General features: G+C 39.1%; 2 protein-coding genes across 2 annotated transcripts; one reads left to right on the top strand and one right to left on the bottom strand.

The window, feature by feature from the left end:
* Window positions 1-616: 616 nt before the first annotated feature.
* On the bottom strand, window positions 617-4,183 carry LOC139771444 (uncharacterized). Its single transcript, XM_071704217.1, has 6 exons — window positions 3,460-4,183; window positions 2,825-3,229; window positions 2,395-2,652; window positions 2,070-2,129; window positions 1,746-1,838; window positions 617-861 (listed from the first exon to the last, which is right to left on the bottom strand). The coding sequence occupies exons 1-6, from the start codon at window positions 3,775-3,777 to the stop codon at window positions 811-813; spliced, it is 1,185 nt and encodes a 394-aa protein (XP_071560318.1). The 5' UTR covers window positions 3,778-4,183; the 3' UTR covers window positions 617-810.
* A 6,631-nt stretch (window positions 4,184-10,814) lies between these two features.
* On the top strand, window positions 10,815-13,649 carry LOC139771466 (uncharacterized). Its single transcript, XM_071704262.1, has 3 exons — window positions 10,815-11,375; window positions 11,911-13,143; window positions 13,425-13,649. The coding sequence occupies exons 1-2, from the start codon at window positions 10,888-10,890 to the stop codon at window positions 13,115-13,117; spliced, it is 1,695 nt and encodes a 564-aa protein (XP_071560363.1). The 5' UTR covers window positions 10,815-10,887; the 3' UTR covers window positions 13,118-13,143; window positions 13,425-13,649.
* The last annotated feature ends 1,176 nt before the right edge of the window (window positions 13,650-14,825 follow it).

Genomic DNA, 14,825 nt, shown 5'->3' with positions numbered 1-14,825 from the left:
TTCATCCCTTCGCAACCGCAGTGGACGCCGCGTAAATCATTACGTCGCGTAAGTTGGAAATTTTCGGGAATGTTTCAGCCGGACCCGCGTGTACTCACACTGCGTAACAGGTCGGGTCGCTCGAAGCGCAGCGATTGTCCAGGACGACGACGTCGCGAGGACTACTTACGAAGACTCGGCGTTTCATGGCACTTTCGTCACGCGCGATAAAGCAGGATTAGAGTCACTCGCGTAAGCATACCCGCGAGACGGGCACACAAACACAATATACGCGCGCGAATACTACCGTTAAATGTTATTTCCGAATGAATAATTGAACAGCGGAGAAGAATAACAGGTGGAGACAACCGGTCGAAGCGCTCGCGTATAGTTGTAATTGTATAGCATGAAGAGACAGCCTGTTTGTATTCAAGGCCATGCCGCTTCGCCGTATACCGATTTTATTGCACGGGATGTGTACTCCAGTTCCTTTCGATTCCCATAAAACTTTTATAAAACGAAGACAACAAAAATGTGACATCGATTATTCTCGCAACCAGAATCTATTTCACTGTAAAGTTAAACAAATAGACGTTGGTGTCGATGATATTATGAACACGAAGAATGCAATTCAATCTTATTTATATCATATATATTTATCTAATCTGGTATTATTTGAAAATTGTTGATTCCAAATCAACATTTTTCACATCGGCTTAACATTTTTATATCGATTTAACAGAACACGCGTTAAAACACACGTTAGAAATTTATAGTTAAAATACGGAGATCTTGCGATTTTTCCCTCACTTTTATTGCCAGCGCGCTCTCTCATTGAAGTTGCAGTAGTATAATCAGATACGTGGTCATCATTGAAGCGATCTGAAAGCAATATCGGTCACGTAATGATTTTCCAATTTCCGAATAAAGTCCGAGAATGGTATTCGATATATATCTAAATAAATATAACAGAACCGTACAAATTATAATACTATCGTAACGCTATTCGTAAATTAATAATAAGATATAAAGTCACTTCGCAATACTTGAAGCTAATCTTTTATTTTATACTAATTATAAAAATAACAATATCTAAAATACACCACACAAATTGTAAATTATCATTAAACATTCCTGAAATGCGTGTAGAACACGCTGTATAATTTGCTGTATAATGTAAATATAAAGGGTATCGTCACTTCAGAGACCATTTCTTGCAAGAAAATTGAAGCTTCGCGTTAAGTAGAAGCTATCATGGCAGCTTTGAGGCTTGTCGGATGCCCTCGAAGTTAAGTGCTCGTACAATTGCATTACTAGCTGTAAAGTTTTGCACTAGTATCAATTCTAAACGGCAACGTGCCGATTCGAGTACACGCGAGCCTCCTTCAGTTTACGGAAAACCGAGGGGTGAAATCGAAGGATGTGTTCCGGTTACGCGATTTAGGAGCGCATTTACACTAACATGTATCCCGAATCCCTCTCGAATACTAGGCCGGGGCCAATTAAGCTTTACTACGTATCATAGTATTTGAAACGAAAACGTTCACTCGGATTTGTTGTCGTGACATTTATTTTTAACACCTGTTTACTGATTGCAAATATAAAAGCGAATATATAATTACTCGTGTTTATTATATTCGCGGAATTAATCGCTACATACTTGTGATTGTTCTCGCGTGCACAGGAAGTAGAATACTCGCGGTATAATCCGCCTAATCGAAATTCCTACGTAATCCGCTATACTTCGCATTGCTTTAGTTTCTTACCGAACATAATAACGGCAACTTTACGTAAAAGCATCCGCCAGCGGAGAACTTTAGCCTTCGGTTTAGAAATTGCAACGGCAATTCGACGAAATCCTGTGTTCAGAGAAAAATCTTTATGCAGATTGCAGTCGTATTAAAATAATTGCTATATGTAAATATAACAATGATACGTAAGATGCTTTAAGGAAATAAATGAAATCATTATTAGAGAGAGAAATGCATTTGTTGGATAAAAAATTGAATTTTATCTCTATTGGAAGAAAAGATAATGAAAAGATAATGAATGACCTAGTAGTAACGGCTTTATCTACTTCATCTACTCACGTTATTTTTCTTCATCAATTTTACTTGCCACTCGACTTGAATCGGAATCATGCGATTAGCCTGAAATAAATCATGTCCTCACATCCTCTAATTAAAAATACGCTACTTTATTTATATCTAAACACATTATTTTCTATAAGATTCTAAATATATTTCTATTTAATATCCGTATACATGTCGGCCGTTATTTCACGTAGCATTGTCCAAAGTTTGCACGTACTGATTATAAATTCTCATCGCACTCTCGCGTTGTTATCTCGACACTTTTTATTGCTACCTAAAGTATAAAGGAACATTCTACTTCGCATCGGCAGAAAAGTTTTACTTGAGCTGAGGCGAAGTCACAGGCGATATGAAGTAGTAACAGCTGAAAGAGGAACGCCAGTAGCCACGCGAACAAGCAGGAGATCATCGACCACATCTGCACCTTCCACTGCTTCATGAGCAAGTACTGAATTACATAATACAAGATGCTGATGATAAGCAAGCTCAGATTGATCAGCCAAAAGAGTAGCGACCACGAATACAGCGAGTCCAAGTTCTCCGCGGCAATCATCAAATCGTTATGCATACTCAGAATCATCTTTTGCAAACAAATAGAAACTGTCATAATCTTGTTTACCACCAAAATGTTTAACTCTGACATAAGAATTAGTATTTTATATGCATACGTATAAAATTCTGTATCACATGTTATTATTTTTTATATTATATAATATCATAATTATGTCATTCTTAAGAAGATTAAACGAAACCTTCTTGCTAATGATCATTCCATTGCCCCTCGCCGACGTAAACGGTAGATTTTGCATCGCAATCGTGTTCAGGTGATGAAACCGCTGGCCTAGAAAAATAGCCATCGCCACGAACTTGTAGATAGCCACCGACGTACCGATATAAGGCATCAGGTATCCCATATTGTCAGTCCATTTCTCTCCGAAGGTGTACATTCCGATGCGATTAATAAAGATCCAGAGGGCTGCGCTCACAATTACGAGAATCCACGCGACGACCGCGGTCCGCGTCTCTTTGCGAGAATAACCCAATTGTCGGACCTCCTCGTCAAAATCTTGTAGTGCATTCCAAATCCTGACGAAGCTGCGTCTCGTGAATGTCACCAAGCCCAACTCGTACATCAGCACGCTGTAGTTTATGAACATCTGAGTGATTTAATTTTGATCATTACTTTGAACTTTCATTGATTTAAAAACTTAGAATTCAGATGCTTAACTTAGATTTGGAAAAATAATACAAATTAAGATAAAAGCATTAAAGCAAACTTTCTCTTCAAAGAATTTAAATAAATAAATAAATTCTTGATTTATTTATTTTTGATAATATATATATCGCGAGTAGTCTTATGCTTTATTTTAATTAATTTCTCACTGACCTTTGTGTTCACTGTTTCATCAAGAGTCTTGTTTCCTCTCTTGATACTTAGAAATCTGTTAAACACCTGGTAGAATACATAGCTGTAGAAAGTAGTGGCGATTGCCGTGAAGATCAGGTTGATGTTCGACGGCACCAGGCGGTCTTGCGAGAAGTTGTAAGGAGCGAAGCCGAACACTCGTACGATATAGATCATCGGCCAGATGGCTCTGTAAAGAGGCGAGTGTGGACCGCGTAGCTTCACTAGCTTCTTCAGCTGCTTCTTTTTCACTTTAACAAACACGGTCTCCACGTCAAAAGGAAGAGCGTGTAACTCCATGGCCGGAGAGAAATCGATCGACGACTTCGAATCAACAAGATCTAGCAAACATGAGTTTCTTGATGTGGGACTTCACCAATGAAGTGAAACTTGCACCCGTCTACAAAGTACAGATAATTATCAACACATATACAGAGCACAATTATTTGCATTTAAAGAAAAAAAAACGAAAGACAAGGACGCATCTTAAGGGTATATTCGAATAGCTCGATTATTAAATTAATACGATAATATACTGTTGAAGAAAAAAAATATAATAAAAATAGGGGAGACCGGGGCCCGTCATTTTTTTTCGGTGCCGATTTTTAACAAGAAAATAAATAATTTTAGTTAAACGTGGTATACCACTGTAAAGAGTGAACCTTTAGCTACAAAATTTATATAGGAAATTTTTATCTATGTCGCTTTATTTAACCGGTATAGAGCAAAAACGACAACGGTGGAAAAATTGAAATCTCAAAAATGCCGGGGTTTAACCGTCACACTGCATTTTCAATACATATACGTACATCTAATCCTGAAAAATGATAGGATACATCTTAATAATTGTTTTTTAAGAGAAAAATATAAAAATTTATTTAAAATTTTTATGCGAAACATTATTAAAAAATAGTTACAAGGGTTCCTGTTTCCGCAGAAGTCACTCGCCCGACTTGTTTCACTCCTCGACGTCCGATGACTCTATTCGGTGTCTGAACGGTTGTAATTCTCGTCTCATCCATATTCCATATGCAGTGAGCCTGGAAATGCCCGGAAATGCCTTGGAAATGCACCCGGACTGCTTACTGACGGATTAACCCCAAACACAAGTTTCAGGTTTGATCGCCCACGAAATATTAGACATCAACGATAATAAAAAAACTACACTGGATTCGTGTTCAGCATGCATTACTCTTTATAATCACGTACCTCGAGATTTGGAGAGCAAATATTATTGCAGATATTACAAAATTTCCACGCGCAGAAAATGTAACTTTCACCTTCCGAAAACATGTTTGCCCTCGTAAAAATCATAACACGGCAGGTAACCTGCCGAAACTCCGTTGGTCACATGGGTACCATAAGCAGCGTTTACAATGTTAATAGCGAGTTCGCACAATATACAGGTTCCGAGATATTTGATTTGACGGTTCAACCCCGGCGACGGTTAGGCCCCGGTCTCCCCTACATTGCAATAGAAAGAATAGATAAATATTGAAAAATAAAAAAATATAACTTTGTATAACTGAAATTAGATTTTATATATTAATTAGTTGTTTAAGCATGAACATTAAAAACATAAAGTTGCAAGGTGTGATAATGTGAATTGAATGTGCGCGCTCTAATCCACCACCCCATGCTTCTCCCGAAATAAAAAGCGAATAATCTGCTCATGTCAATCAATCCGCGATCCGCGGTGATCGACGAGACCGAGCTCTTTCATTCTGGGGACCGCGAGCTAAGCACACCTCTGAAGGGCCGACGCAACCACCTTTGAATCTCTCCGATCGGCGACCGAACTGAATACGGATCTTGATCCCGGTCCGCCCTGCATATTATCAGCGAATAAAGGAGAAGGAAGCGAAGGTCCCCAAAACAAGCGAGAGAGCCAACGAGGGAAGGGCAATATTTTATATTATACAAGCACACAGTTGAGTACCTTACTGTAAATCCGAATCATAACCGGCACGTGACGGTCACCTCAGCGTGAATGAAGAACGGTATGCGTGAGCGAGTGGATGTATGTACGCGGTATAATACGGAATAAGAAAATAGCATTGTAATGTGGCACCGAAAGTAAAAGTAAAGACCCTGTTGTAATAGAAGTACGAGTTCGATTATCTATTGTCCATTCCTATCGGGAAACTGAGTCGTCGTAGTTTCGTCAGGCAAAATAAAGATCTTACAAAGTCTAAAATTTCTGTGAATTATTCATACTGTGCTCCATTCTTCTCATCGTGAGAATTTTGCTGTGACGTTGTTCCTTCGTACATACAGATCTGTTGAAGCTAATTATTTGTCAAAGTCGATTAGTGTGAAGAACGCGGCGCGAAAGCAAAGTTTACAATCGCAGGAAGGTCGATAATGACGCTTCCAATCAGGGTCCATCTTCAATTTCGTGAGTAAACATTGAATCAACGAAGTCCTGAAAAGTCTGTGCGCTTTTGCTTGGTGTCTCGGAAATCACCACGTTCATCGAACAATTGCATTGTCCTAGAAAACGTAACGTCGTGGGACAATGTGAAGCTACGATAAATAAAACTGTAGAGAAAAAAGTAAGAAAAACGAAGAATCTCTACGTTTTTCTTACTCTTTTCCCCACAGTTTTATTTATCGTGGATTTTCTCCCATAGAACATATGAAGAACTGACATACGAAAAGAAATGGCATAAATCCAAAGGAAGAAGACAAGTTTATATTCTTCTCTTAAGCCGTAGCTCCTCTTAAAACGCAGTCGATCGGGCGCGATAAACTATTACGTTCGCAAAATCCTGGAGCACCTCTCACTCTTTATTTCAGAAGTTAAGCGAATTTTAACGTGACCCGAGGACTATTCCAGAACTGTCGTAATAGCTCGAAACTTTTTCCGCGAGTTCGACGTCAACTTTCCCCGACGACGAGAACGTTATAAATCCATGGAAAATAACCACGCCGAGAGATATAGAGGGAATAAAAAGATTTATATAATCTCGGAAATAGTACATATTTGCGCCAAAATTCAACGTCCTAAGAATAGACAGCCGAGCTTCCGGCCGAGAGCCCAATATATTTGCCGGGATTCATCCCTTCGCAACCGCGGTGCACGCCGCGTAAATCATTACGTCGCGTAAATTGGAAATTTTCGGGAATGTTTCAGCCGGATCCGCGTGTACTCACACTGCGCGACAGGTCGGGTCGCTCGAAGCGCATCGATTGTCCAGGACGACGACGTCGCGAGACTCGCGAGGACTACGAGGACTCGGCGTTTCATGGCACTTTCGTCACGCGCGATAAAGCAGGATTAGAGTCACTCGCGTAAGCATATCCGCGAGACGGGCACATAAACACAATGTACGCGCGCGAATACTACCGTTAAATATTATTTCCGAATGAATAATTGAACAGCCGGAGAAGAATAACAGGTGGAGATAACCGGTCGCGTCGAAGCGCTAGCGTATATTTGTAATTGTATAGCACGAAGAGACAGCCTGTTTGTATTCAAGGCCATGCCGCGTCGCCGTATACCGATTTTATTGCACGGTATGTGTACTCCCAGTTCCTTCCGATTCCTATAAAACTTTTATAAAACGAAGAGAGTGAATGAATGATTTTCTCTCAAGAATAGAATAATTAATACCTGTTATTGATTTCTATATAAATAATAATTTTGAAAAATTACATGTCTATTGTTTTAACAATAATAATGTTAAAATAGCATAAATATAACATGAAATAATAATCGAATAATGATGAACTGTTTTTGAAATATATATAATTCAAGAAAAACCTATTTTCGATTATTTATCTTTGCATGTGTAAAATAATTTTGATTAATTATATGTGTATTGTATGTATAAATATATGTGTATTCTGGTATAACGTAAGATAATAATGAAACCGTAACATCAAAACCGTAAAACAGAGTGTAAAATAATAATCAAATTATAACATGAACTTTCCAACTTGAGAGAACGCGAAGAGACGTCGAATGTAGTCGAGCACCATTAAACGTAAATAAATAGCGCGATATTAGACAGAGAAAGTCTAGGGTCGCTCCAGAACTATTCCGTTCGGGCAACGCTCCCGAGAAATGTAATTTAACGTCGACGGACGATATGTGGACGATTGCTCGAAACAGTGGTAGGAACGAAACGTATTTTCATATATTTACTCGGCGAGTGATGAGACCACATACCAGCCCCAAAAATAATGCAAACGACGTAAATAAATTCCGTGCGTAGACTGGACGTTTTTAGCAACCAATTTTTTCTTTGTTATTTCTATAACTGTTTATAAAAATCATTGTTTATAAAAACTGATAGAATATTAATTGGGTAATTATCTGGATAATAGAATTATTTAAACTTTGTCAGTTATTGATCTGATTGAATTATTAATCGATTGATATTAAATGCAATACAAAATACAAGAGTTAACAGATCGAAATAATTCCTCTTGACAACAGAAACGAATTTCGGTGGAACGTTTAGCAAATTGTTCACTGCAGTATGCATATTAATGTCGCACGGTAATACTCCACAGAATTAATAATTAGTAGGGCACGATATTACGAAGACATTAAGCAGCGTGTGATTTAATTTAAGTTAAGCTTAAGTTTAATTTAAGATAGAATTGTACCCCAGTAGATATACTCTCTTTGATCTTGTCGCTATATGTTTGCCTCCCACGGCAAAGTTTAATTGGAACGAAAAAGAAGAATTGTCAGTGACCGGAAGACTAGAGCGAAAAGGAGTGCTTTTAAAGGACAATGCCGTGAATGCTGACGGCAAATACTCAGCGTCGCGACGTCGCTGTTCCCGTTTCTCATGCAATTATATGGAAACGACGAAAAAACATGGCGACGAGACGACTGAATGCCACCATCCAGGAATAGTCTGCATATTAAGAGAATACACATGTCACGAAAGGGACGTGTATTAAGAGCGATAAGTTGCGAACATTCAAGCGCTCTCGGTCTCCGGTGATCTCGGAATGAAGTGCGAGAAAAGTATTCACGTCCGTCCGCGGTGTCCACGTTATAATTTCTTTTGAACGAAAATTTAATATAAATGAAGAGGGGAAAAAGGCGGATGAGTTGCGAGCGCGTTTTGGGTTTTTATCTCGTAAAATTCATTTCGAGAAATAAATTCTTGAATAAATTAGATTCTATCTAAAAGTATAAGAACGCAAACTGAATAGAAATTCTCGGCGAATTTTTTTTCATGTAAGTTTAATTATTGATCTAATCAATTTTATTCTAACTGGATAAGACAAATTAAACGAGATTTTGCGGAATTGGAGAAGAAAATCGTTCATGTCCCCTATTGTTTAAACGCCTCAAGATTATCGTTTGTTTACCGCCGTTTATGTCACCCTTCGTTTCGACAACTAATTAATTATTCCGATCGGCGCGAGCGATTAAATCCGCCGAATCCAGATAATGGAATGGCTTGATTTTCAGCTGGAAACTTGTTCGAAGAATAAACGCTAATCTCATTTCGTGAAATCGCGTTCTGCGCCACTTTCCTGTAATTATTTGCAACTTTTAAGACATTTTCGCGAAAAGGTAATAATCGTTTCAAAAACATTATATCTTTGCTGAAACTCATTAGAACCTGCTTTTTATAAAGTACTCATTTGGATATTTTTCGTTAAATTCAGAAATTAATTAATGTTTTCAGAAGAAATTTGAATAAATACATACAATTTTTCCGTGAAAATATTTTATTTTACTTCTACGTATTACGCCATGAAATTTGTTAGATTTATTTCTTGCTGATTCGTTTATTTTAAATAAAATTTACGTATGCAGTGAAATAATTCTGATTGAATTCACTTTAGAGAACCGTATTAAACGTTTTTTTAAGAAATTGTAATAATTCTTTCGCTCTAAGAAATAATAATTAAAATCATAACAATTATTTTAACCATTATACAAGTCACATTAAATTATATTAAATTAAGTTTAATTAGTTTAAATTCACAAACCATGACGCAGAGAACCCTATAAAGTGTTATTTTTATTTTCATTTTTATATCAAGAAATTGCTTATCTCTCTAAGGGCCGGTCGTTCCAACCTGTTAATAAACTAACTAATAGTTAAATAATATATATGTCTTTGTTTATCCTTTACATTAGACAAAGATAGACATATATGATTTAACTATTAGTTAGCTTGCCAACAGGTTGGAACAACCGGCTCTTTTAGTAACCCAAAATTACTTGTATGCCTGACGTATGTATACATATATGTATACAGTACACATACATGCATGCTCAATTCTCACGTGACTTACTGGAGAACCTTTCTAAAGAATTTCGAACAGAACGAAACGAGAGCGCGGCCGAAGCTTAATTAATGTATCTGTCAACGCGGTTTCCCGCGGGACAAGCGCGAATCGCCCGTTACGTCTGTCCGTCAAAAACTTTTAACCCCAATAGACCCAACCTGTCCCGTTTCAACCACAATCCGCCAAAAAAATCTCCCGGAACGTCAAGTCTGGCAGCACGCGAGGCCATAGAGGACCGCTCGAGCGAGTCGAAATGTCCTGGAAGCCATACACCGAATGCGACGCGGCCGTCATGAGAGTGATCAAAGACGATCTGTTGAGATGGACCTGCGAGAGACACGCTGCCGGTGATCCCCTCGACAGGCATCTCCTACGTGACAAGGCCCTCGAATTGGCCGGCGAGCACGGACTGACTGGCACGTTTCCTCAGAATCCCCCCCGCATTCCCGCGTTGCTTTAAGGGCTCGAGGCACGAACGGGGTTAATCCGACGGTCCACGAAGACTATTCACTTATTCCGTATCGCGTAACAATCTAAGGGATAATAGGCTCGTACCGTGATAGCGGTATCGAATGTACCGTTTAGCTCAGGAGAAAAACGATGCCTTTTCCCCGATTGGGATTTTCGTCTTATTCCTAGCCTGGAAGAATAACATCCGTTCTCCCTATTTCTTTTTTACCCTGTACACAATTAACTCTGGTGTTCGAATATTTGCTCCCTATATAGAGCAACATTCGAATATTGTAAACAAACTTATGTTAAGCATATATGTAATGCATATGCGTGTATTATTAATGATATTTGCGCGGATGTTTAACATCGTTGTAACGTCACATCACATCCCAGCAGACATTAATAAAACATGCAACTTGCATGTTAGTTATAATTTCCTACTCAACAATGTAAATGTAAATGCAATATATGTTGAGTAGGGAATTATAAGCATGTAAATTGCATATGTTACTTGGTATTTGCTGGGATTTATAAGTTTCTCCCTTTAAATCGTTTACTTTTGATTTCCGGTTAGACTTTAAATGTTCCGAAAAGTGGCTGACGTCTTTTTTGAAGAGATACGGCTTCTCGCTGAGCTTGGAGGAACCCTCCGGGCCGATTTTCAAGGACTACCGACTCTGGATTGACATGATGCGATCCATTATCACGCGATACAAGCACAAAGACCTCTTCCACGTGGACGAATTGACGATGTACTCGGACATTTCGCCCACCGGGTTATCGGTGTCACCGACGCGGCAAGATGAACTCGAAACGAGTTTGAAAAAGACGACGGTACTGTTGTGCTGCAACGCCTCCGGCACCGAGAAGCTGCCGCTATTGATCTGCGGCTCTTATCCCGCCGCGATAATGGGCAAGGATCACATGTACAGTCACAGTGAGGACGCCTCAATAAACGACGGTCTCTTCAGGGAATGGTTGACCCGATTGAATTGTCGTATGTCGAGCAGCGGTCGAAGGATTTTGCTGCTGGTGCACAGAAATCGCATCGGTTCTTTTCGAAATTTTAAATTGAGCAACATTAGGCACGTCTTTTTCCCCGATGATTTCCCGCCGTCGTTGAGGCCTTTGAAGAGAGACGTCTTCCATTTCGTCAAGATGGCCTACAGACGCAAGTACGTTCATGAGGGGATCTAGAGCAACTGTTTCTATTAATTTAAACAGTTTAAGAGTTGTCATAAAAGTTAACAATTTTTTTTTTAATTGACTTGAAATTCGTCATCAGCACCATCAAAAACCTCTCTATATAAACTCTCTATATAAACTTTCATTAATTTTCGAGAATCTTTTGTTTTTGATATTTTAAGATTACTCGAGGAAAATGGTGTGGCACTCAAGGGGTTAATAAATTTTAATGCTCCAAGATTTGATAATAATGTAAAGATTCTCAGGGGTTTCATGCAAAAGACGCAAAAAGACCATAGATCAATCAGAGCAGGCTACAGTAACTTTATCTGTAAAATATAAGACTAATAGAATGTAAAACTGGACCGTTGACAATAATTCCGCAAAATTTTCAAAATTTCTCTCATCATGTTTAGACAACTTTCGAAAAATGTAGAAATATACCTTTTGTGTTATAAACAGAAGCTCGCGCTTCAAAGACTTAATTATCTCGCAAGGGAACTATATCGGAAATATTCGTCGTAGGTATGTGAAAGGAATCAGAGGAGACAAACGCCGATGGAATGTCGAGAACGTAGTGACATGCTTAATGGAAGCGTGGAGGGAAGTCCCGCGCGATCTCATTATCGCCAGTTTTCAGCGAACGGGCTTTCGAACCGACAATTGTTTCCTGAGAATTCATTGCAACGCGTGGGAGGACCTGGAGACGGGGGTGTCTTTCAGAAGATTCGTCACGTTCGATGATTATCTCTCGGCTAATACGTCGCATAAACGGTGCGAATCTACCGGTAGGAGTCACAGTTATAATTTCAGGCCTAGAAAAACCGTCAGATTCGACGATGTGCCCAATTTCGCGATCGATTCGAGCAAACGGGACCTGATTGTTGGTCACGCCCAGGTGAATGGAAATTTAAAAGAGATCCATGTGGAAAAGGACATCGATTGCAAGGGAAAGAAGGTAAAGAACTTGCTGAAGAGATCGCATGACGAGGCTCAATTAGACGAAGACCTTTGCGAAGAGGCTAAGTCGAGCGATGAATCACCGTCGGGGAAAAATGAAGATATCATCGTTATTCCAACGTCGGCGAGGCCTCCGAAGGTCATCGACATCCGGACGATCGAAAGTACAGCTCGAGGCTCTAAATCCGGTGACGTACACCCGACGACGCGAGCGAACCAGGACGAATCGAGGACGAATACGGAACACGATTGTACGCTCGATAAAACGGCCAATAATGAGGAGAAATGTAAAAATAGCCGAGTGTTGAGCAACGTGCGATCGATCGTAGGTGCGGAGGTCGACAATATCGCGAACGACGACAGTGTCGCGTTTCAACAAGTGTTCGACGATACGTCCGCCGTCGATTCGGACACAAAGGAGCCGAACGTGAGGGCAGTTTCCCGCGCCAGCCCGAGAGGCGAGATAGAGTCGACCGATTCGGACGGAAATGTCGGGTGTTTCCCGCAGAAGTCGCTGAAAAGGCGTTCCGTCAACGCTGAGGAATCTCGAGATAATTCTAACGACGGTGAACCGGAGCGGAAAAGATCGAGATCCGATTCCGATTGGATGAGGCAGTACGAGACGGCGTTCGTCTTCGGCCCGTTCGACTTAGCGCGAACCGTAACCACTGTTTCCGCAAACAGTGATAATGGCGTACCGCAATCAGTGAGACCGAGGCGCTCGTGCGAGACGGAGAGGAGTATCTTTACCATAAGGCCCAGGAGGGACTAAAGACGATCTTCACAGCGGCTTATACAGTGGGTGAATGTACTTATAATTATAAATGTATTCTTTGAAAAAAGGTAACAAAACAATAATCGTAATATTATAACTTTCCTACATGTTTCGGAGTTTAGTGTAATGAAGATATATAAAAAGACGATAGAGGATAATTTATTGATTTCAATGAAGTTCTGATTTGGTTTTATTGATCGATATTTTTATTTTTCCTGTATGCTCTCTTCTTTTTATCTTTTTTTCCATATGTTACCATAAAGGAAATAAGCACAAAAAAATAACGCCATTTTCTTAAATTTAGAGACAGATGACGGATCTGGAGGGAATCAATCTAAAAATCTACAGAGGCTCGTGTGCAATCAATTACAGTTTAAAAAACAATGAAAGTTATGACGCTATAAATTATAAATCTTTCACACAATATTTCTCATCGATGAACGTACTCACGTTCGGCAACGATTTATTAATTATGATCTATAACGGACCACAATTGTTACGAAATAAACGCTTGAAGAAAAGAAAACTTCATGCGAATCATTATTGTAGAATAGGTATAACATAGCGCTCTATACAGAGACAGAGAGAATTCTCCTCGCGCGTAAACGCCGTAAACTCGTGTTTTCTCGCGATACGCAATCGAGCAAGCAATATGGAACTTACAGTTCGAGCAAAAGTTAATAGTTTTCCCGGTAATTCGCGAAATGGCGGCTCCGCCCACGTGGAAAATTACATCGCCCCGGAAACACATCAATTTAGACTTGAGGCCCTATTGTGCGCTTCCGCCGGATTTCTTCGCCGGATGCAATTTCCCCGGGTCGCGTTTCCGTACGAAACAAAGTTGCGCTGCCGTCCAAGGATTCGTAACGGGGGAAGGACGCGATTCCCCCGGACGACATCCCCAACTCTTGAATAATACGACCTATACACTCGGCGCGCACACATCGCTGCACATGAGCGACGCTGAAGGATTAATAGCTTGTCGTCACAGAAGGCCGCAATAATTTACAGTCAGAGAACCGAGATAGGGAAATTATGATTAAAGCGATAAACAGATTACTTCGCATTCTAATAAGAGGAAGGAAGACAACTTTCAATTTAAAATTATTTGATTTTATGTATAAAAAAGCAACTAATTTGATGCTGCAAAAGAAATTGGGCCAATTAACAAAAAACATACATACACAACAACAAAAAATCTTTTGTTCTATACTTCAATATATCGATATATAATTTGAATTATTACTTACAATATCTGCTAAGTAATTAAATTATTATTCTTTAGATTATATGCAAATTATTAGATAGTGTTAAGTACCTGCTAAATAATTAATTATTAAACTATTAAATATTATTTATTATTAAATAAATCTGCTAAACTTAAAATTGCTAAAATCAAATAATTATTTGCTCAATATAATAAAAATTGGCTAAATAAATTCATTTATTCGTTAAATTTTTAGGATAAATATTTTATTCAAATTTTAAGGAAAGCCCTTCCTCCGCCAAACTCTCAAAAAGATAAGAAAAGATTTATTAAAGATTCTATAGAGACATTAAGGCGTTCTAAAATATACTAATTAAAACTGACCTTTTCAGCCGAGGACACTATGCAGAGAACGGTGTAGATCCATCACCGCCTACTCGGATTTTTTGTTATCAGACTGTAGTATATGTATGCACTTTCGTACTTTGTAAGTTACAC

Source organism: Temnothorax nylanderi, unplaced genomic scaffold (genome assembly GCF_030848795.1).
Source record: "Temnothorax nylanderi isolate EJ_2023f unplaced genomic scaffold, tnyl_v1.0 TNYL_tig0039_pilon, whole genome shotgun sequence".
NCBI lineage: Eukaryota > Metazoa > Arthropoda > Insecta > Hymenoptera > Formicidae > Temnothorax > Temnothorax nylanderi.
The sequence above is the reverse complement of the archived record's forward strand: the minus strand, read 5'-3'. Positions and strand labels throughout refer to the sequence as shown.